Genomic DNA, 24,667 nt, shown 5'->3' with positions numbered 1-24,667 from the left:
TATGCCACTGCAACCCGGCAGCCTGGGCAACAAAGCAAACAGAGTAAGACGTTGTCTGTTAAAAAAAAAAAAAAAGAGAGAGAGAGAGAGGAGGTACAAAGTATTGTTATACGCTATGATAGGAATAAGCCGTGAGAACATTATGCCAAATTAAAGGAGCAAAACATAAAAGGCTACATATTGTATAATTCCAATTATATAAAGTGTCCAGAATAGACAAATCCAGAGATAGAAAGTTGGTTAGTGGTTGCCAGAAGAGGGGAGATCAGAGAATTGCTAACTGCTAATAATATGGTTTTATTTTCTGATGCGATGAAAATGTTCTAGCATCAGAGAGTGGTAATGCTTGCACAACCTAAATAAACTAAAAACCACTTAAGTGTCTGTGCATTTTCAAATGGCGAATTTTATGTTCTGTCAAGTACATTTCAACAAGAATGTTATAAAAAGCCTATAGCATACATCATATTTAATAGTAACAAGATAAAAATGCTTTTGTTTTGTTTTTGTTTTATTTTTTGTGTGTGTGAGGGAGTCTTGCTCTGTCACCCAGGCTCAAGTGCAGTGGTGTGATCTTGGCTCACTACAACCTCTGCCTCCCAGGTTCAAGTGATTCTTTTGCCTCAGCCTCCCGAGTAGCTGGGATTACAGGCACGTACCACCACAGATGGCTAATTTTTGTATTTGTAGTAGAGACGGGCTTTCACTATGTTGGCCAGGCTGGTTTTGAACTCCTGACCTCAGGTGATCCACCCACCTCAGCTTCCCAAAGTGCTGGGATTATAGGCTTGAGCCACCACGCCCAGCGATAAAAGTTTTTTTTTTTTTTTGAGACAATGGAGTACAGTGGTGTGATCAGAGCTCACTGTAGCCTCAAACTCCTGGACTCAACGAATCCTCGTGCCCCAGCCTCCCAACTTGCTGAGACCACAGTTGTACACCACCAAGCCTGGCTAATTCATTTATTTTGTAGAGATGGGGTCTTGCTAGGTTGACCTGGCTGGTTTTGAAGTCCTGACCTCAAACAATCCTCCCACCTCGGCCTCCCAAAGTGTTAGGATTACAGGTGTGAGCCATCACAACCAGCCACAAGTTAAATAAACAATTTCAATGATGAAATAAAGATTTTCAGTGATGAAAGCTTTCTTTGAGATTGGGAATAAAACACGGATACTTGTTATCACCACTTCTATATTGTATTGGAGATTCTAATCAATACGAATAAGAAAAAATGTATAATATACAGAGAAACCATTAGAATTAAAAAATAAGCCAGGTGCTGTGGCTCACGCCTGTAATCCCAAAACTTTGGGAGGCTGAGGCAGGCGGATCACTTGAGGTCATAAGTTCAGACCAGTCTGGCCAACATGGCGAAACCCCATCCCTACTACAAATACAAAAATTAGCTGGGTGTAGTGGCAGGCACCTGTAATCCCAGCTACTCAAGGGGCTGAGGCAGAAGAATCACTTGAACTTGGGAGGCGGAGGTTGCAGCGAGGTGAGATCGTGCCGCTGCACTTCAGCCTGGGTGACAGAGTGAGACTCTGTCTCAAAAAAATAAATAAATAAAATTTAGCAAGGTTATTAGGTACAAGATTGTTAGACAAAAATCAGTTTTAGTTCTATATACTAAATATAATTAGAAAGTGAAATTTGAGACACAATGCCACTTACAATAATCATTTAAAAACACAAAATAAATCTAATAAAAAATATCCCATATGTACAAAAAGCTGCAACGCATTATTGAAAACATGTTATTTATTTATTTATTTATTTTGAGACAGAGTCTTGCTCTGTCGCCCACACTGGAGTGCAGCAGCATGATCTCTGCTCACTGCAATCTCCACTTCCTGGGTTCAAGAGATTCTCCTGCCTCAGGCTCCTGAGTAGCTGGGATTACAGGTGCATGTCACCACACCTGGCTAATTTTTGTATTTTTTGGTGGAGATGGGGTTTCACCATGTTGCCCAGGCTGGTCTGGAACTCTTAACTCCAAGTGACCTGCCCGCCTCAGCCTCCCAGAGTGCTAAGATTACAGGCGTGAGCCACTGTGCCCAGCCTGAAAAAACTTCAAAAGATCTAAACTAATGGATCTATTTATGGGTTTTAGAGTTAATACAACTTGAATGTCAATTTCTCCACAACTGATACATATATAATTGTTATCCCAATTACATATCTCAGCTGAATAATTTGTGGAAAACAAGCTACATTAAACATTTATGTGAAAATGTAAAATGGTAATCTTGAAGAAGGAAAACAAAATTGGAAAATTACTGTACTGGATACCTATCATGAAGCTACAGTGATTAAGACTGTGTGGTAGTAGCACAAGCATGAACAAGTAGATAAATGGAACTAAGCAGAACATCTGGAAACAGACCTACACAGTTAAGGGCACTTGGATTATGATTAAAGTGACCTTTGTAGAGCTGTAGGATGCAGTTTTTAAAATAATTTGTAGCAGGCCCATGGGTTTGGAGAACTTTTGGAACAAAACATTAATCTTGATCATTACTTAATGTCAAACAAACAAAACATTCCAGGATGTTTAATTGAAATGTTTAAGTCAAATAATAAAGCTTCAAAATCTTTATAGTTGTGAGATAGAAAAATATTTGTTCATTCAGGCGTGGCGGCTCATGCTTGTAATCCTAACACTTTGGGAGGCTGAGGCAGGATAACTTGAGCCCAGGGGGTTGGACCAGACTTGGCAACACAGAGAGACCCAAACTCTAGAAAACATTAAAAAATTAGCTGGGTGTGGTGGTGTATGCTTGTGGTTCCAGCTACTCAGGAGGTTGAGGTGTGAGGATCACTTGAGCCTGGGAAATTGAGGCTGCAGTGAGCCATGACTGCATCACTGTGCTTCAGCCTGGGTGACACAGTGAGACCCTGTCTCCAAAAAAAAAAAAATATATATATATATACACACACACACACACACACATATATACACACACACACACACACACACACACACACGAACACAGAAAACACCAAATAAGGAAAAGGCAGACTGATTAACATAATGAGTAAGTTCTAGTCATCAAATGACAACACTAAGAGCAAAAAAACACCAAGCAGAATGGGAGAAAATATGTGCAAAACGCTTATTTCTGAAATACAGAAAGAACTCTTTATAATCCAGTCTCAAAAGCAAAAAGTCAACACAATTAAAGAAAGATTTGGAAAGGCACTTCGCAGAGTAAGATATCAGTATCCAATAACCATAAGAAAAGGTGTTCCGTCTTATTCATTAAAGGATATGCCAATTAGACCAAAATTAGGTATCACCACATACTTACCAGAATGGTTAAAATATGAAAGACTTGACCAAGTATTGGCAAAAATATAGAGTAACTGGAATACTCATATCCTGCTGCTAAAATATAAATTGACACAAACTTTTGGAAAACACAGCTGACCCTTGAACAATATGGAGGCTGGGGCACCAACCCTTGGGCAGTTGAAAATCTAAGTATAACTTTTGGCTCCCCAAAAACTTAACTACTAACAGCCTACTGTTGACTGGAACCTTTAATAATAATATAGACAATAAATTAACACATATTTTGCATGCTTATGTACTTCATTCTTACAATAAACTGGAGAACACAAAATATTAAGGAAAACACCTTTTTAGTAATGTACTGTATTTATCAATACCCTAAATTCATGTTGTTGTCTGTCTGAAATGGCAGCCAACAGCAGGTGCAGACCTCACTCTACTGTACTTATAAAACAATTCAACTTTTTCTTGTAATGTCATGACTTTTCTCTGGTTCTCGAGAGCAGTCCTAGCATCACTAGTGGTACTTTCCATAGGCCCGATGGTGTTATTCAAGGTTTACAGGATTTTACTAAACATGATAAAAAACACAAAAGAACTAAGATAGATCACATTTTCTATGCTATGCAATTTACTGGAGAGACAAACTGCTCACACAGAGATGATTAGCATCATGGGGAGGTTTAAGCCAATACTTGCAACACGTGAGCCTACTGCAACAGCAACAGGAGGTGTTTTAAATTATTATAGTAGTAGGTACACTGTGTGCTTCAGTTTATTTTACACAGTTATGATTTAGTACTGCATATTTACATTTGTCTACATTACCCTCATCTGCAAATGGTGCCATGTATGGTAAGTATTTGTGTACATTTTGATAAGTTTTAACTTTTTATGACAGATTTATATATATCTTATGGTAATAAGTGATAAAATACACTAGTATCTATATATATTTTATGCATGACATACCTAACTTTTTCTTAATTTTTTCAATATTTCTAGGCTACGTGGTTTGAGATTTGAAAAATTACCCAAAATCATCTAAAACTTTTCCAAAATATTTTTTGGAAAAAAATCCATATATAAGTGGACCCAAGCAGTTTAAGCCTATGTTTTTCAAGGATCAACTGTATTTACTGAAGTTGAGCTTTGACCCTGCAACTAACTCCAAAAATTGAAATTTACACATATACGTACTAAAAGGCATGCACAAGACTGTTCACAGAGAAATTATTCATTATAGCCCCAAACTAAAAACACTACATTTCTCCAACAAAAATAAATTGTGCTATATTTATAAAGTATTATACAGCAATGAAAATAAATTACTGCTATATGCAATTATTAATAAATCTCACAAATATACTGATGAACAAATCTCACAAATACATTGAATAGAGGAAATCATACACAAAGGACTACATATGAAATGATGCTATTTATAAACTAACAAGCAGGGAAAACTACTCTGAAGTCAGGAACATCATCATCTTTGTGGAAGAAAGGAAATAGTGAGTGGCAGAAAGCATGGTTTCTGGATTCTAGTCATTGATCTACGCAATGGTTAACTTGCGTCACCTGTGATAGTTCACTGAGCTGCATCTCTATACACGCATACCTCAGAGATATTCCAAGTTCAGGTCCAGGCTACCACAATAAAGTTAATACTGTAAAAAAATGAGCCACACAAATTTTTTGGTTTCCCAGTACTTATAAATGTTATGTTTACAAGTCAGGCGCAGTAGTTCACACCTATAATCCCAGCACTTTAGGAGGCCGAGGTGGGCAGATCACTTGAGGCCAGGAGTTTGAGACCAGCTTGGCCAACACGGTGAAACCTCATCTCTACCGAAATTACAAAAATCAGCAGGGCGTGATTGCACTTGCCTATAATCTCAGCTTCTCAGGAGGCTGAGACATAAGAATCTCTTGAACCCAGGAGGCAGAGGCTGCAGTGAGCCAAGATCATGCCACTTGCACTCTAGCCTGGATGACAGAGAGAGACTGTCTCAAAAAAAAAATTAAAAAAATTTTTAAAGCTATGTTTACATTACAGCTTAGTTTAAGTGTGTGATAGCATTATGTCCAAAAAACAATGTACATACTTAATTTAAAAAATATTTTATTGTTAAAAAGTATTAACAACCATCTGAGTCTTTCAATAAATCATAATCTTTCTGTTGGTAGAGGGTCTTGCCTCCATGTTAGTGGCTGCTGACTCACTGGGGTGGTGGCTGGTAAAGGTTGGGGTGTCTATGACAATTTCCTAAAATAAGACAATAATGAAGTTTGATGCATTAACTCTTCCTTTCACAAAAGATTTCTCTGAGGCATGTGATGCTGCTTGATAGCACTTTACCCTCTCCAACCCTGCTAGTTCCTTTATCAGTGAAGCTTATAAAATATTCTCAATCCTTTGTTGTCATTTCAACAACTTTCACAGAATCTTCACCAGGAAGAGATTCCATCTCAAGAACACTTTTTTTGTTCACCCATAAGAAACAACTCCTTATCTCTTCAAGTTTGACCATGAGATTGCAGCAATTCAGTCACATCTTCAGGCTCCACTTCTAATTCTAGCTGTCTTGCTATTGACACTGTATCTGCAGTTATTTCCTCCAACGAAATCTTGAACCCGTCAAAGTCATCCACAAGGATTAGAATAAACTTCTTCTAATCTCCTGTTAATGTTGATATTTTGACCTCCTCCCATCAATCATGAATTGCATGATTTATAATGGCATCTAGAATGGTAAATCCTTCCCAGAAAGTTTTCAATTTACTTTGCCCAGATCCATCAGAGGAATCACTCTCTATGGCAACTATAGCCTTATCAAATATATGTCTTAAATAATAAAACTGAAATTGGAAGGGCTCCTTGATTCATAGTATGCAGAATGGCTGTTGTGGTAGTGGGCATATAGATAATGCTCATCTCCTTGCATATCTCCCTTAGTGTTCTTGGGTGACTAGGTACACTGTCGATCAGCAGTAATATTTTGAAAAAAATATTTTTTTTTAGCAATAGGTCTCAACAGCGGGCTTCAGTAAACCATGCTGTAAACAGATGTGCTGTCGTCCAGGCTTTATTGTTCCATGTATAGAGCACAGATACAATGGATTTAGCACAATTCTTAAGTACCCTAGGATTTTCAGAATGATAAATGAGCACTGGCTTCAACTTAAAGTTACCAGTTGCATTAGTCCCTAACAAGAAAGTCAGCCTGTCTTTTGAAGCTTTGAAGCCAGGCATCAACTTCTTCCCCTCTCTAGCCATGAAAGTCCCAGATGGCATCTTTTTCCAGTAGAAAGCTGTTTCATTACGTTGAAAAATCTGTTGGCTGGTGTAGCCACCTTCATCAATGATCTTGGCTAGATCCTCTGGATATCTTGCTGCAGCTTCTCCATCAGCACTTGCTGCTGCACACTGTACTTTTATGTTATGGAGACAGCTGCTTTCCTTAAGCCTAATGAACTAACCTCTGCTAGCTTCCAACTTTTCTTCTGCAGCTTCCTCACTTATCTTGGCCTTCGTAGAATGAAGAGAGATAGGGCATTGCTCTGGATTAGGCTTTGGCTCAAGGGAATGTTGTGGCTGATTTGATCTTCTATCCAGACCACTCAAACTTTCTCCATATCAGCAATAAGGTTGTTTTGCTTGCTTATCTTTGATGTATTCACTGGAATAGCACTTTTAATTTCCTTCAAGAATGTGCCCTTTGCATGTGCAACTTAGCTAACTGTTTGGTGCAAGAGGCCTAGCTTTTGGCCTGTCTTGGCTTTCAACCATGCCTTCCTCACCAAGTTTAACCATTTTTATGTAAAGTGACACACATGCAACTCTGCCTTTCACTTGAACACCTGGAAGCCACGGTAGGGTTATTAATTGACCTAATTTCAATACTGCTGTGTCTTAGGCAGTAGGGAGACCAGAGGAGACAGAAAGAGACTAGAGAATGATTGATTAGTGGAGCAGGCAGAATATACATAATATTTACCAATTAAGTCTGCTGTCTTGTACGGGTGCACTTCACGGTACCCCAAATAATTATAATAGAAACGTCAGAGGTCGCTTATCAGAGATCACCATACCAGATGTTAAAATAATGAAAAGTTTGAAATACCACAAGAATTACCAAAATGTTATATAGAGACACAAAGGAAGGAGATACTTTTGGAAAAATGGTGCCTGTAAACTTGCTCAACTCATAGCTGCCACAAACCCTCAATTTATTAAAAAAAAAAAAAAAAAAAAAAACCCCCGCCGGGCACAGTGGCTCACGCGTGTAATCCCAGCACTTTGGGAGGCCAAGGTGGGCAGATCATGAGGTCAGGAGATCGAGACCATCCTGGCTAACACAGTGAAACCTCATCTCTACTAAAAACACAAAAAATTAGCTGGGCGTGGTGGCGGGCGCCTGTAGCCCCAGCTACTTGGGAGGTTGAGGCAGGAGAATAGCATGAACCCGGGAGGCGGAGCTTGCAGTGAGCTGAGATCGCACCACTGCACTCCAGCCTGGGTGACAGAGCGAGACTCCATCTCAAAAACAAAACAAAACAACAGTATTTGTGAAGTGCAATAAAACAAAGCACTATATTGTGAGCTACTCCTGTATTTTAACGCTATATTTTATGTGCTTTTCTATAAATGTTTTACTCAAAACAAGTTTTATAAAGTTTATTTACCTGTTTTTTCTGTGTTCGGTTCCTGTTTTCCAACCAATCATCCATTTGTTCCTCAATTTCTTCTATGGAAGTTCCATGATCATAAGACTGAATATATGTACTTTCTAAAGGTGTGTATACAGGAAATTCAGGTTTGGGTTTTTTAACTTTCTTCTGTTCTAAAAAATGTTTAAAAGAACCAATTATTGAGATTTTTAAAGAATAAAATTAATTTCTAACATTTTATTCATAGTCCATATCCTGAAAGAAAATATCAAAATATAATTGTTCTGTTATAAATAATTAGCTATAAGTATTATTGTACATAAACCATTGCACTGTTTCTAAACAAAACTCAGAGCTGCTACTATTGTGGAGACGATCATGAGATAGCCATCATATCAATTTGCATTGATACAAACACCTTTGTTTTCAAAGTACTTTTCACAAAATATTTCATTTTGGCACAATAAACAAAGCTTCAATTTAATGTTGTAATCCTAACTTTACCATGCAATAGTTAAATAATACTGGGCAAATAACTTAACATTTAGAACAGCATCAACTTTCTCATCTATAAAAAAAACTGGCTCTCACTAAATGGTATACATTTATTTTTCAATATTTTACAAAGGTGAAATATGATCTGGCAACAGTAGTTATGAACAGATGGCAATCCATTGGGCTCTTTATTAAATCCCATTTTGGGCCTGGGAGCAGTAACTCACAACTGTAATCCCAGCACTTTGGGAGGCCAAGGCAGATGCATCACTGGAGGCCAGGATTTTGAGACCAGCCTGGGCAAAATGGCAAAACGCTTCTTCTACTAAAAATGCAAAATTAGCTGGGTGTGGTGGCACATGCATGTAATTCCAACTACTTGGGAAGCTGAGGCATGAGAATCACTTGAGCCCAGGAGGTGGTGGGTGGGGTTAGCCGAGATCACACCACTGCATTCCAGCCTGGGTGACAGAGTGAGATTCTGTCACACACACACACACTCACACCATTTTAATTGGAGACTTGATACTGAGAAGCAACTCTATTCTTAATTACTACAGTCAAACTCAAACAGCCTTATAAGAGTATTTTCACCACCCTGTGTGTATGTGTGTATATGCATGTACTAAACTGCCAATGTAACAGAATCAATATATACTGGCATAGGAATAGATGAATTCCTACAAGAGAATAGAGAATCTGTAAATACCAATGCTTGTTGACTTATTATGGGATTACATCCTGATAAACTTACCATATATTGAAAACATCCTTAATTTGAAAATGCATTTAATAAAACTAACATCATGGCTCAGTCTAGCCTACCTTAAGTGTACTCAGAACATTTACATTACCTTACAGTTGGGCAAAATAACATAGTGACACAGTACACCGTAGGGGATCAGTTTTAACCCTCATGATCATATGGCTAAGTGGACACTGCAGTCTGCTGCTGTTACACAACATTATGAGGGAGTATCCTACCGCATATTGCCAGTCCAGTAAAAGATTCAAAATTCAAAGTACAGTATTGTTTTTGCACTATCATAAAGTCAAAAAATTGTAAGTCAAATCATTATAAGTCTAGGATTGTCTGTATTTCAATTTAGTGGGAAAACAATTTAATTAGTAATGCTTACACAACTGAATATCCATTTAAAAGAAAATTGGACATACTCTTACACTGTATACACAAATAAATTCCAGATAGATAAGAGAGTTGACTTTAAAAGCCAAAACAATAAAAATTTTGCAAAAAGAAATCTTAAAAACTACATATACTATTTAAAGGAAGGAGACGTCTTAATTAAGAATGAAAACCCAGATGCTATTACAAAAAAGATAAAAGAGTAAACAAATCAAGAGACAAATAATAGATTTGAAAAGGATGTATCCAATTCAGAGTATAAACAGAAGGTTGCTGTAAAGAGATTTTATAAATGGACAAGGGGATAAGCAATCCAATAGAAAAATATAGGCAAAGGTCATAAATGGGCAATCCACAATTGAGCAAATCCACATGGCCAAGAAATAAGAAAACAGGCTCATACACTCTAAAGGTTAAAGAAATACAAATTAAGTAATACCAAGATATAATTTTATACCAATCATATGGGAACAAATTTAGAATCTAATTCAGATGTGCTGTTGGCAGGGAAAAGGCTACTTTTAAATTGGTGGAGGAAAGGTGAATTATTCTATTACAGCCTTTCTGGAAAGCAGTCTAAACATATCTATTAAAATTAAAATATACAGCCTTTTCCCCAGCAATTCTCCCAGAAACAAAAGTACTCAAATATAACTGCATGTGGGTATGTATGTGTTTGAGTGTGTGTATGACTATTTACTGTTTCTTCATAGAGAGGTGAAACTATTAACACAGTAAATGCTATTAGGAGAAATGACTGAATAATTATTGATAATGCTTTTACACTGAAAGGTATGAAATCACCATTGAAGTTGAGCAATAGCAGAACTAATTTGGGCTACATATAGAGAATCAGTTATTTTTTAAAAAAGCAAATAAATTCAGTTGTTTGTATTTATTTCTGGGGTGTTTCATTATAATTGCAAGTGATGTCTTTTTAAATAAGCATTTATAAAGGAGCACTAAATACAGAAACGAAAGACTGCTACAAGCTAATACAAAAATACACAAACCAGTGTCACTATAAATTAACCACACAAACAAGTCAACATAATAACCAGCTAATAATACAATGACAGGATCAAATCCACACATATCAATACTAACCCTGAATGTAAATGTGCTAAATGTCCCACTTAAAAGTCACAGAGAGTGACAAGCCAGATAAAAAAACAAGACCCAATGGTATGCTGCCTTCAAGAGACCCATCTCACAAGTAATGATACCCTTAGGCTCAAAATAAAGAAATGAAGGGAAAACTACCAAGCAAATGGAAAACAGGAAAAAGCAGGGGTTGCAATCCTAATTAAAGATTAAAGCAGGTTCTTAGAGACTTAAAAAGAGACAAAGACTCACCCACATTAATAGTGGAAGACTTCAACCCTCCATTGACAGTATTAGACACATCACTGAGGCAGAAAATTAACAAAGATATTCAGGACTCAAAATCAACAGTGAACCAAATGGATCTGATAGATCTCTACAGAACTTTCTACCCCAAAACAACAGAATATACATTCTTCTCCTTGCCACATGGCACATACTCTAAAATTGATCACATAATTGAACATTAAACTGTCCTCAGCAAATGCAAAAGAACCAAAACCACACTAAACACACTCTTGAACCACAGTGCAATAAAAACAGAAGTTAAGACTAAGAAACTTGCTCAAAAGAATGCAATTATATGGAAATTAAATGACATACTACTGAATGACTTTTAGATAAATCATGAAATAAAGGCAGAAATCAAGAAGTTACTTGAAACTAATGAAACCAAAGATACAACATACCAGAATATCTGGGACACAGCTAAGGCAGTGTTAAGAGGGAAATTCATAGCACTAAATGCCCACATCAAAAAGTCAGAAATATCTCAAATTAACAATCTAACATCACAACGGAAAGAATTAGAGAAGTAAGAACAAATCAACTGCAAAGATAGCAGAAGACAAAACATAACCAAAATCAGAGCTGAAATGAAGGAGACAGAGACAAGAAAAACCATTCAAAAGATAAACAAATCCAGAAATGGATTTTTTTTTTTTAATTAACAAGATAGATAAGCTACTAGCTAGGCTAATAGAGAGAAAATCCAAATACACACAATTAGAAATGATGAAGGGACTCATCATTACCACTGACTCCAAAGAAATAAAGATAACCAATAGAAACTACTACAGAAACCTCTATGCACACAAACTAGAAAACCTAAAAGAGATGGATAAATTCCTGGACACACACACCCTCCCAAGACTGAACCAGAAAGAAATTGATTCCCCGAATATACCAATAATGAGCTCCAAAATTGAATCAGTAATAAATTAGGCTCCCAACTAAAAAAAGGCCAGGACCTGATGGATTCATAGCTGAATTCTACCAGATGTACAAAGAAGAGCTGGTACCATTCCTATAGAAACTATTCCAAAAAACTGAGGAGGAAGGACTCCTCCCAAACTCATTCTATGAGGCCAGCATCATCCTGATACCAAAACCTGGCAAAGCCACAACAACAAAAAAACCTCAGGCTAATATCCTTGATTAACAGTGATGCAAAAACTACAAAATATTTGGAAAACTGAATACAGCAGCATATCAAAAAGCTAATCCACCTCAATGAAGTATTCTTCATCCCCAGGTAGCAAGGTTGGTACAACATACGCAAATTAACAGATGTGATTCTTCACATAAACAGAACTAAAGACAAAAACTGCATGATTACCTGAATAGACACAGAAAAAGCTTTCAATAAAATTCAACACCACTTTATGTAAAAAGAAAAAAAAAAACTCTCAACAAACTAGGTATTCCCTTTGAAAATCGGCACAAGACAAGGATGCCCTTTCTCACCACTTCTATTCAACACAGTTTATTCAACACAGTATTGAAAGTCCTAGCTGAAGCAATTAGGCAAAAGAAAGAAATAAAGGGCATTCAAATAAAAAGAGAGAAAGCCAAACTGTCCCTGTTTGCAGTTGACATGATTATATATCTAGAAAACCCCATAGTTTTGGCCCAAAGCTCCTTTAGCTGGTAAACAACTTCAGCAAAGTTTCAGGATACAAATCAATGTACAAAAATCACTAGCATTCCTATACTCTAACAACAGCCAAGCCGAGAGTCAAATCAGAAAGGCAATCCCATTCACAACTGCCACAAAAAGAACAAAATACCTAGGAATACAGCCAACCAGGGAGGTGAAAGAGCTCTACGACGAGAATTACAAAACTCAAATAAAGAAATCAGAGAAGACACAAACAAGTAGAAAAACATCCCATGCTCACGGATAGGAAGAATCAGTATCATTTAAATGGCCATATTGCTGAAAGTAATTTACAGATTCAATGCTATTCCTATCAAATTAACAATGACATTCTTCAAGGAACTAGATAAAACTATTTTAAAATTCATACAAAATGAAAAAGAGCCTGAATAGCCAAGGTAATCCTAAGCAAAAAGAACAAAACTGGAGGCATCACACTACCTGACTTCTAACTATACTATAGGGCTAGAGTAACCAAAACAGCATGGTACTGATACAAAAACAGGCACATAAACCAACGGAACAGAACAGAGAACCCAGAAATAAGGCTGCACACCTATAATCATCTGACCTTTGACAAAGCTGATAAAAACAAGCAATAAGGAAAGGACTCCCTATTCAGTAAGTGGTGCTGGGATAACTGGCTAGCCATATGCAGAAGATTGAAACTGGATCTTTTCTTTACACCATATACAAAAAACTAAAGATGGAGTAAAGACTTAACCATAAAACCCAACTATAAAAACCCTGGAAGACAACATAGGCAATAGCATTCTGGATGTAGGAATGGGCAAAGATTTCATGACAAAGACACCAAAAGCAATTGAAACAAAAGCAAAAATTGACAATTGAGATTTAAACTTAAGAGCTTCTGCACAGCATAAAGAAACTATCAACAGAGTAAACAGACAACCTACAGAATGGGAGAAAATTTTTGAAAACTTTGCATGTGACAAAAGGTCTAATATCCAGGATCTATAAGGAACTTTAATAAATTTACAAGAGAAAAACAACCCCATTAAAAAGTGGACAAATGACATAAACAGACACTTTTCAAAAGAAGACATCCATGCAGCCAACAAGCATATAAAAAAAGCTCCATATCACTGATTATTAGAGAAATGAAAATCAAAACCACAATGAGATACCATCTCAATCCAGTCAGAATGACTATTACTAAAGGGCCAAAAAATAACAGATGATGCCAAGGTTGTGGAGAAAAGGGAACACCTATACACTGCTGGTGGGAGTGAAAATTAGTTCAACCATTATGGAAGACAGTATGGTGATTCCTCAAAGAGCTAAAAGCAGAACTACTATTTAACCTAGCAATATCATTACTGAATATATACCCAGAGGAGTGTAAATCATTCTACCATAAAGACACATGCACACAAATGTTCACTGCAGCACTATTCACAATAGCAAAGACATGGAATCAACCTGAATGCCCATCAATGACCAATCTGATAAAGAAAATATGGTACATATGCTCCATGGGATACTATGCAGCCATAAAATGTGGTACATATACACCATGGAATACTATGCAGTCATAAAAAAGAATGAGATCATGTCCTTTGCAGAAACATGGATGGAGCTGGAGGCTGTTATCCTTAGCAAACTAAAGCAAGAACAGAAAACCAAATACCATATGTTTTCACTTAAAAGTGCGAGCTAAATGATGAAAACTTATGAGCACAAAGAAGGAAACAACAGACACTGAGGTCTACTTGAGGTTGGAGGGTGGGAGGAGGGAGAGGAGTATAAATGATAACTATTGGGTACTGGGCTTAATATGTGGGTGATTAATCCGTACAACAAGTTCCTGTGACATGAGTGTACCTTTGTAAGCTTTTCTAAAAGCTTATTTATTTATGTAGTTTTTAAACTTTTAGGTTCACATGTTCCCCTGAACCTAAAAGTTTAAAAACTACATAAATAAATAAGCTTTAAAAAAGTCGTTTTACAAAGTGTATTAGTTCATTCTCACAATGCTAGAAATAACTAAGACTGGGTAACTTATAAAGAACAGAGGTTTAAGTGGCTCACAGCTCTGCAGGTTGTACAGGAAGGGTGACTGCTTCTGCCTCTGGGGAGGCAGTTCAGGAAGCTTTCAATCATGGCAGAAGGCAAAAGGAGAACAGGTGTCTTACACGGCAGGGGCAGAAACAAAAGAGAGAGAGAGGGAGGAGGTGCCACACACTTTTAAACAAGCAGATCTTATGAGAACTCATTGTCTCAAGAAGAACACCAAGGGGATTTGCTAAACCATTCATGAGAAATTGCCCCCATGATCCAATCACCTCTCACCAGGCCCCACCTCCAATACTGGTGATTATATTTCGACATGAGATTTGGGTGGAGGCACAGATCCCAACCATATGAGAAATTAATATAAAACTTCCATTTCAGAAAAAATGGAGAACTTTTCCACACTCGTCTCACTAAGAATTATAAAAAAGATAAAAGAGTAAACAAGTTATTTGTTTACTCATCTTAAATTAACCATTATATATACAACAAACACAAGAAGAATTTGAAAGTTAGAGAGAAGGCTGACCAGCTAGGTACTGCAGGGCTCAAGAATACCCAGAGTGGTCAGTTCTATGAGTTTTTCTTGTGTTTCTTACATATCTCAGATTTGGTGCTGCAGAAACTAGCAACCCAGAAACACTAACAGGCACAGACACACATATACGGGTAAAACAAAAACAACAGCCTGCTCTCTCTAGTTAAAGGACCAAAAAAGAGACAGCACAGGCATTTATCTTTTGTCTAAAACATAAAGCTTTTAGACAATAACCACTCTAATTCAGGCAAACAAGACAGAAAGTAGTGTCACCCCCATCCCACCACTCACCATGACAGCAAAGACTAATGGGAAACCTAGGCTTCTGCCATTGCCAGCCTGTAATGAGGCACCCAACCTCCCCACCAGGGGGATGTGAGAGAGAAGACTAAAAGATAAGGTGGATCCTCCTCCTGCTAATAAAGTCAGTAGAGACTATATAGGTATCACCATGTTGGCCAGGCTGGTCTTGAACTCCTGAACCTCCATATCCACCCAGAAGTAATAGGTGTCTCTCCCTCTACCAGACAGTGTGGTTACAGAGGAAGTCTAGTGGGCTGGTGTGGTGGCTCACACCTGTAATCTCAGCACTTTGGGAGGCTGAGGGGGCTGGATGACTGGAGGTCAGGAGTTCAAGACCAGCCTGGCCAACATGGTGAAACCTTGTTTCTACTAAAAACATGAAAATTAGCTGGGTGTGGTGGTGTGTGCCTGTAATCCCAGCTACCAGGGAGCCTGAGACAGGAGAAAGCTTGAATCTGGGAGGCAGAGGTTGCAGTGAGCCGAGGTTGCGCCAATGCACTCCAGCCTGGACGAAACAATGAGACTTCATCTCAAACAAAACAAAATAAAACAAAAACAGAAGCCTAGTGAAGAATCAGGGCTTTCACAACTGCCCAATGGTAGCAAAGCCATCCCCACATAATGTCAGTGGAGGCCAAGTGGGCTGCAGTAAGTAGGTATTGCTGCTCCTCTTCCTAGACAGCGTGTTATCAGTGGAGGTCGAGGCAAGCAGGAATACCCATACCCACTTGAGAATCCACAAACACTCCGTTCCTCATCTGTCAAACAGACCACATAGGAAACCTGGACTTCAATTCTATCTAGCAGTAACAGGCAACACTACCCCTTCCATGGCTAGAGTATTGCCAAAGAAGACCAGGTAAAACAGAAGACTTAAATAAGGTCCAAAGTTTCATAATACCCCTAAATGTCCAAATTTAAATAAAAAATCAGTTGTTACACCAAGAATCAAGAATGCCTCAATTTGAATGAGAAAAGGTAACAGATGCCAACAAGATAAAAGGGATATTTAAATTCCTTGGTGCCAGGCCTCTGAGTCCAAGCTAAGCCATCACAGCCCTTGTGACCTGCACGTATACATCCAGCTGTCCTGAAGCAACTGAAGATCCACAAAAGAAGTGAAAATAGCCTTAACTGATGACATTCCACCACTGTAATTTGTTTCTGCCCCACCGTAACTGATCAATGTACTTTGTAATCTCCCCCACCTTTAAGAAGGTTCTTTGTAATTCTCCGCATCCTTGAGAATGTACTTTGTGAGATCCACCCCCTGCCCGCAAAACATTGCTCCTAACTCCACCGCCTATCCCAAAACCTGTAAGAACTAATGATAATCTACCATCCTTTGCTGACTCCTTTTTTGGACTCAGCCTGCCTGCACCCAGGTGAAATAAACAGCCATATTGCTCACACAAAGCCTGTTTGGAGGTCTCTTCACATGGACGCGTGAGACACTTGGCTGGGCGTGGTGGCTCACATCTGTAATCCCAGCACTTTGGGAGGCCGAGGTGGGCAGATAATCTCAGGTCAGGAGTTCGAGACCAGCCTGACCCACAAGGTGAAATCCTGTCTCTACTAAAAATGCAAAAATTAGCCGGGCGTGGTGGTGTGCACCTGTAATCCCAGCTACTTGGGAGGCTGAGGCACGAGAATCGCCTGAACCCAGGAGGGGGAGGTTGCAGTGAGCCAAGACGGTACCATTGCATTCCAGCCTGGGCAACAGAGTGAGACTCCATCTCAAAAAAATAAATAAATAATTACTTGATTGAGCTATTAAAGCAGCCATGTAATAATGATATGACAGGCAATAATGAACATTCTTGAAACAAATAAATAAAAAGTTTCAGCAAAAACAAATAGAAGACATACAGAAGAACCAAATGGAAATGTCAGAGCTGATGTGTAGTACACTAACTGAAGTTAAAAACTTAATGGATGGGCTCAACAGCAGAATGAAGCAAACAGGGAAAAGAATCAGTGAATTTGAGGATAGAAAAACATTTTAAATTGCCCAATCTGAAAAACAAAGTAGACAAAACAAACAAAACAAACAAAAAACTAAAAACACAGCCCTGGAAAGTTTTGGGACTCTGAACAGCAACTTAAAAGCAGCAACAGAGAAACAAGACCTTATCTGTAGTAGAAATAGCATTCAAATGACAGTGTATTTCTCACCCCAAACCATGGAGGCCAGAAGGAAGTGGCACAGCATTTTTCAAATGTTGAAAGAAAATAACTGCTATACCTGAAATCAATATCCTGTAACAATATCTTACCAGAATGAAGGGGAAGCCAAGACATCCTGAGATGAAGGAAAACGAAAAGAATTCGTCACCAGTGGACCTATCCTGCAATAATGGCTAAAGGAAGCTCTATAAATGGAAAATAAATCATAAAAGAAAATATATTGGACAACCAGGAAAGAAGAAAGGACAAAAGAATAAAAATATGAGTAAACACAATAGACTTTCCTCCTGCTCTTGAGTTTTCTAATTATGTATGACGGTTAAATCAAAATTATAACCTTCAGTGTTATAGAGAAAATACTAAAGACAATGATACTATAAACAAGGAAGGTAAAGGGATTTAAGGGGAGGTAAGGTTTTTACATGTCAAAATAGCAAAAATCTGACACCAGTAGACTGTGATATGTTATGTATGTATAACATTATACCTATTATACCCACTAAAAAGTGATACAAAGAAATATAGTTAAAAAAAAACCATAAATAAATTAAAGTGGCATTCTAAAAAATGTTGAGCCACAGGAAGGCAGAAAGAAAACAGAGAAATGATAATGAGAGAGAAAAAATAGAAAATAAAAAATATAATAGCAGACTTAAGCCCTAACATATCAATCACTATATGAAATGTAAATGGTTTAAATACACAAATTGTCTATTTAACACACACACACATACACACACAGTCTTTTGTCTTTTTTACATATATATGCTATTTATAACAGAGAAATGCTATCTGTAATAGAGAAAACAGAGAAATGATAATGAGAGAGAAAAAATAGAAAATAAAAAATAAAATGGCAGACTTAAGCCCTAAGAGATCAATCACTATATTAAATGTAAACAGTGCAAATACACAAACTGTCTATTTAATACACATACACAAACATATACACATATGGTTTTTCATCTTTTTTACATATATATGCTATCTATAGCAAACTCATTTCAAATATAACAATATGGGTAGGTTGAAAGTACCACGATTGGAAAGATATACCATACAAACATTAATCAAAAGAAAGCAGAAGTAGTTATACTAGTATCAGGTAAGGTAAAGTAGACTATAAGGCAAAAACAAATTACCAGGAATGAAGAGAGACATTATATAATGATAAAAAGATCCACCAAGATGGCATAGCAATCCTAAATGTGTATGCACCAAACAACAGAGCTGCAAAACATGTGAAACAAAAACTGATAGAACTTAAGACAAATTTATAAATACAGTAAAAAATTCCAATACCCCCTCTCAATAATTAATAGCATAACTAAATCAGCAATGATATACAACTCAACAATGCCATCAGCCAACTGGATCTAACTGGCATTTATAGAACACTCCAATTCACCACAGCAGAATACACATTCTTTTCAAATGTCCATGGAATATATGCCAAGATGGATCATATCTTGGGCCATAAAACAGATCTGAACAAACTTAAAGGAATTTAACTCATACAGAGTGTGCTTCCTAATGAAAAGGGAATCAAACTACCAATGTTTAATAGAAATATAACAAAAAGGGCCCTGAACATTTGGAAACTAAACAATATACTTTTAAATAATGGATGAAAGAGGAAATCTCAAGAAAAAAAAACTGAGCTGAGTCAAATAAAAATGTATCAAAATATGTGGCCAAGCGCGCTGGCTCACGCCTGTAATTCCAGCACTTTGGAATGCCAAGGTGGGTGGATCACTTGAGGTCAGGAGTTCAAGACCAGCCTGGGCCAACATGGTAAAACCTTATCTTTACTAAAAATAAAAAAATAAGCCAGGCATGGTGGCACATGCTGTAATCCCAACTACTCAGGAGGCTGAGGTGGGAGAATTGCTTGAACCTGGGGGGCAGAGGTTGTAGTGAGCCTAGACTGCACCACTGCACTTCAGCCTGGGCAACAGAGTGGAGTGACATTCTGCCACAAAAAAGAAAAAAAAAGAAAAATCAAAATATGTGAGACACAGCCAAAGCAGTGCTGAGAGGGAAATGTATAGCATTAAATGCTGACATTAGAAAAGAGAAAAAGTCTCAAATTAATAATCTAAACTTCCACATCAAGAAACTATAAAAAGAAGATCAAAACAATCCAAAAGCAAACAGAAGGAAAGAAGTAATCAAAACAAGAGCAGAAATCAATGAAATTGAAAACAAAAACCATAGAGAAAATCAACTAAACAAAAAAACTGGTCCTTTGAAAAGATCAACATCTGGCAAATCTGACAAAGGAAACAGAAGACAAAAGTTACCTATATTAAAAATGTGAAATCACTACAGGGCATACAGACATCAAAAGGACAAAAAGCAAATATTAGGAACAACTCTAGATACATGTATTTGACAACTTAGATGAAAAAGACCAATTGCTCAAAAAACACAAACTATCTCAACTCACTCATGAAATAGATAAATGAAACATGAAATATATTTAAATAGCTCTATAACTATAAATCAAATTTAATTTATTTTAATACTCCAAAGAAAGAAATATTCAGGCTCAGATGATCTCACCAGAGAATTCTGCCAAACATTTCAAGAATTAATACCAGTGTTAGACATTCTCTTTCAGAAAACAGAAAAGGAAGGCTGGGCACGACGGCTCATGCCTGTAATCCCAATACTTAGGGAGGCCAAGGCAGGTGGATCACTTCAGGTCACGAGTTTGAGACCAGCCTGGCCAACATGGTGAAACCTCATCTCTACTGAAAATACAAAAATTAGCCAGGCATGATTGTGGGCGCCTGTAATCCCAGCTACTTGGGAGGCTAAGGCAAGAGAATCACTTGAACCTGGGAGGCGGAGGTTGCAGTGAGCCAAGATTGCATGATTGCACTCCAGTCTGGGCAAGAAGAGCAAAGCTCTGTTTTTCAAAAGAAAAAAAAAAAATAGAAGAGGAGAGAAAACTTCCTATTTCATTATATGAAGCTGGTATTACCAATAGCAAGGTCATACAAAGACAGTGCAAAAAGAGAAAGCTAATGCTATGGTTTGAACATTTGTATCCCTTCCAAAATTCATGTTGAAACAGTCTCATAGAGGTGGAGCCTTTGGAAAGTGATTATGTCATAAGGGCTCCTCCCTCATAAATAGGATTAAAGGCCTTATAAAAGAGGCTTCACACAGCATTCTGTCCCCTTTCTTCTTCTATCTCTTCTGCCATGTGAGGACACAGCATTCATCTCCCGTAGAGGATGCAGCAACAAGGTGCCATCTTGGAAACAGAGACCAGGGCCTCATCAGATACTAAACTTGCTGGTACCTTGGATCTTGGACTTCTCAGACTCCAGAACTGTAAGAATAAATTTCTGTTGATCATAAATTACCCAGTCTCAGGTATTTTGTATAGCAGCACAAAATAAACTAAAATAGAAAGTAATACTGAGAACTGGTGGTGCTATTATAACAAATACCTGAAAATGTAGAAGTGGTTTTGAAATTGAGTAATGGGTAGAAGAAGCCAGAACAGCTTTGAAGTGCATGCTAAAGCATTAAGCATGCTTCCAGTGAGAGCTCTGAAGAAGAGGAGAACTGTAGAGAAACCCTCAGTCATCTTAGAGATGATCTAAGTGGTTGTGATCAGAATACTGGTACAAATATGGACAGTAAAGGCCATTCTGATAAGGCTTTAGTTGGAAATGAGGAGCAGTTTATTGGAAACTGGAAGAAGGGCCACCCTTGCTGTAAAGTGGCAATGAACTTGGCTGAATTGTGTTTTGGGTCCTATTACTTTGAGGAAGGCAGAACTTAAGAGCAATGGGCTAGGATATTTTGTGGATGACACCTCTATCTCTAAGTAAATTGTTCAGGATGCTTCATGGCTTCTCTTGACTACTCATAGTAAAATGCAAGAAGAGAGAAAAAAATTAAATATAAAATTTATAATTAAAAGGAAAGCAGAAGTTAAAGATTTAAAAAATTCTCAGCCTGGTCAGGTTTTAAAGTATGCTTGAAGAAGAATGCCAACGGTGTGGCCAAGCAAACATTTCATAAGGAGATTTAATATGAATAGAAGGAAGACAGATGCTATTCATCAAGACGATAGAAGAATGACTGCAAAGGTATTTTGGAGATTATCTGTGCTGCCCTTCTCATAGCAGGCTCAGAGCACCAGGTCCTTGAGGGCAGAACAGTTTCAAAAAACGGGCCCAAAACACTTGTGAAACCATGGGGCTTGTTGCTCAGGATGTCTCATTTCTTTTCCGTGCATTCAGATACAGTGCTCCTCAGCCGCCTCAGGTACGGCTCACGCAGGCCATGGTGCATCTCAGGCCACCACTTCAGGGGGCACAAGCAGTAAGCCTTGGTGACATCCATGTGGTGCTAACTCTGCAGGTGCACAGAGTGTGTGAGTTGTGGAGATATGTCTACCTAGATTTCAATGGATGCCTCATAGAGCCTCAGCGCCCAGGCAAAGAACTGCCACAAAGGTGGCGCCACCAGAGACAACCCCAACTAGGGCCATGCCCTGTGGAGCCATAGGAGTAGGGCCACCACTAAGACCTCAGAACTGCAGAGCCACCAGCATGCAACTCTAGCCTGGGAGAGCTTGCAGACATGAGACTCCAGCCTGTGATAGCTGTTCCGTGGGCTGTGACCAGCAAAATTATAGTGCTGGGGTTGCCCAGAGCCTTGGGGACCCAACCTCTACTCTCATGTATCTGGAAGATGAAACATGAAGTCAAACTTGATTATTCTCAGGCCTCAAAAATTAATGGTGTTTGCCATATTGGGTTTTCAACTTGGGGACTGTTGCCCCTTTATTCTCTCCCATTTCTCCCTCTTGGCATGAGAATATCAATCTTATGCCTGTCCCATCATTATAATCTGGAAGCATATAACTTGTTTGATTTCACAGGTTCACAGGTAGAGGAGAATTGGCCTCAGAATGAATTGTACCTTGAGTCTCACCCATATCTGATTTAGATTATATTTAGATAAGACTATAGACCTTAAACTTTAAAGTTGATGCTGGAATGAGTTAAGGCTTTGGGGGCTATTGGTATGTAATTAATATGTTTTGTATGTGAAAAGGATATAAATTTTGGAGGGGGGTGGTCAGGAGTGAAATGCTATGGTTTGAATGCTTGAGTCCTTCCAAAATTTATGTTGAAGCAACCTCCAATGCAATAATATTAAGAGGAAAAGGCCATTGGGAGGTGATGAGAGATCTTCCCTCTTGAAAAAATTAAGACTCTTACAAAAGAGACTTCACACAGCATTCAGCCCCTTTTCCCCTTCTGTTCCCTGTGAGGACACGCGTTTGTGCCCTCTGGAGGATGTAGCAACAAGGTGCCATCTTGGAAACAGACAGAAACCTTCGCCAGACACCAAATCTACTGATGCCCCGATCTTGGACTCCCCAGCATCAAGAAGAGTGAGAATTAAATTTCTGTTCATTATAAACGAGCCAGTCTCAAGCTATTTCCCAGGTATTTTGTTACAGCAGCACAAATGGACAATGATAATTACAGACCAATATCTCTCATGAATATAGATGTAAAACTCTTTAACAAAATAGTAGCAAATAGAATTCAACAATAAGAACTATACACCATGTCCACGTGGTGTTTATTCCAAGTACGCATAGTTGGTTCAATATTCAAAATCCAATAATGTAATCTATCGTATTAATATACCAAAAAAGAAATATCACATAATCACAATTATTGATGCAGGAAAAAAACACTTCACAAAATTCAATACCCCGTCATGATTTCTAAAAATGCTCAGAAAACTAGGAATAGAGGGAAACTTTATCAACTTCATGTACAGCAGGGGTCCTCAAGCCCTGGGCCATGGACTGGTATCAGTCCATACGTGTTAGGAACCAGACCGCATAGCAGGAGGTGAGCGGCAGGAGGGCAAGCATTACTGCCTGAGCTCTGCTTCGTGGCAGACCAGCAGTGGCATTAAATTCTCATAGGATCTAAGTTGCACACTCCTTATGAGAATCTAACTACAGTTTCATCACAAAACCATCCCCCACTGCCACCAGGTCCATGGAAAAATTTGTCTTCCACAAAATCAGTCCCTTATATATTGAATATATATACTTATGTATTTATATACTTATATGATTTGAAATATTAAGGGAATTGTAAATTTATATTCGAGTTGTATGATTTTAAAATTTCACACTTTCATTGGTATTCAAATATCCTAGGATATTATACTGTACTTTAGGTAAAAGTACCTAGGATAAAATACTATATTCTTTAGATGTTATTTGCCTATATATAAACTGTTTTGGAACGAGGGCTCCTATTAGATTTTAGGTTTTATAATATAAAATGGCATAAGGTACACAGATTCTATTAGGTCATGTTTTCAGATAAGCTGGAGCTAGTGATTGGTTATATGTCTTTGCATAAGTTATCTCAGAGAGTATGCTCCCATCCGTGAGCACCCTATGTTACCACAGGCAAAGTGTTCTAACCTAAACTGTGGCTGCTCTTCTTCAATCTATTTTTTCTTCTTCCCTACCAACCCCCGAATCAACTACTTTCTTCATGAACCTGAGTTTTCTAGAAAATCACTCTTCCTTTAGTCTTAAGGAAGGTGACTAAACTTTCTCATCCTGCCACACTAAAAAGTCACATTCTGTCCCCCACTTTCTCACTGAGTGCTTCATCTTACAGGGTGTCCCTGAGGCACCCCTACTTCAATCCCTTTCTGGGGCATGCAACAAGGACCACAAAACAAGAAAAACATAACTAATGTTGGGAACTATTTCTCCATATTTAAAGGAAGTACTTGGCAGCAGCGTTTTGATTAATTTTGGTTTTGTTTTAAAATCATATAAGGTACAAAGAAAGGGGTCAAGGAAATAATCAAGTTTACTTCTATACTTTCCTTTCCTTGTCTATTCAAATTGTGACCTTTACAATTTCTTTATAA

General features: G+C 37.9%; 1 protein-coding gene across 1 annotated transcript in view; it reads right to left on the bottom strand.

The window, feature by feature from the left end:
- DNAJC1 (DnaJ heat shock protein family (Hsp40) member C1) overlaps positions 1-24,667 on the bottom strand; it is a 241,751-nt gene that overhangs the window by 107,874 nt on the left and 109,210 nt on the right. The window contains exon 8 of the mRNA XM_025397392.1: positions 7,985-8,142. Within this exon, the coding sequence (XP_025253177.1) occupies positions 7,985-8,142 (158 nt within the window). The remainder of the gene's footprint in view (positions 1-7,984; positions 8,143-24,667) is intronic.

This window comes from Theropithecus gelada, chromosome 9, assembly GCF_003255815.1.
Source record: "Theropithecus gelada isolate Dixy chromosome 9, Tgel_1.0, whole genome shotgun sequence".
NCBI classification, from domain to species: Eukaryota; Metazoa; Chordata; class Mammalia; order Primates; family Cercopithecidae; genus Theropithecus; species Theropithecus gelada.
This window is presented reverse-complemented; position numbering and strand designations above follow the sequence as displayed.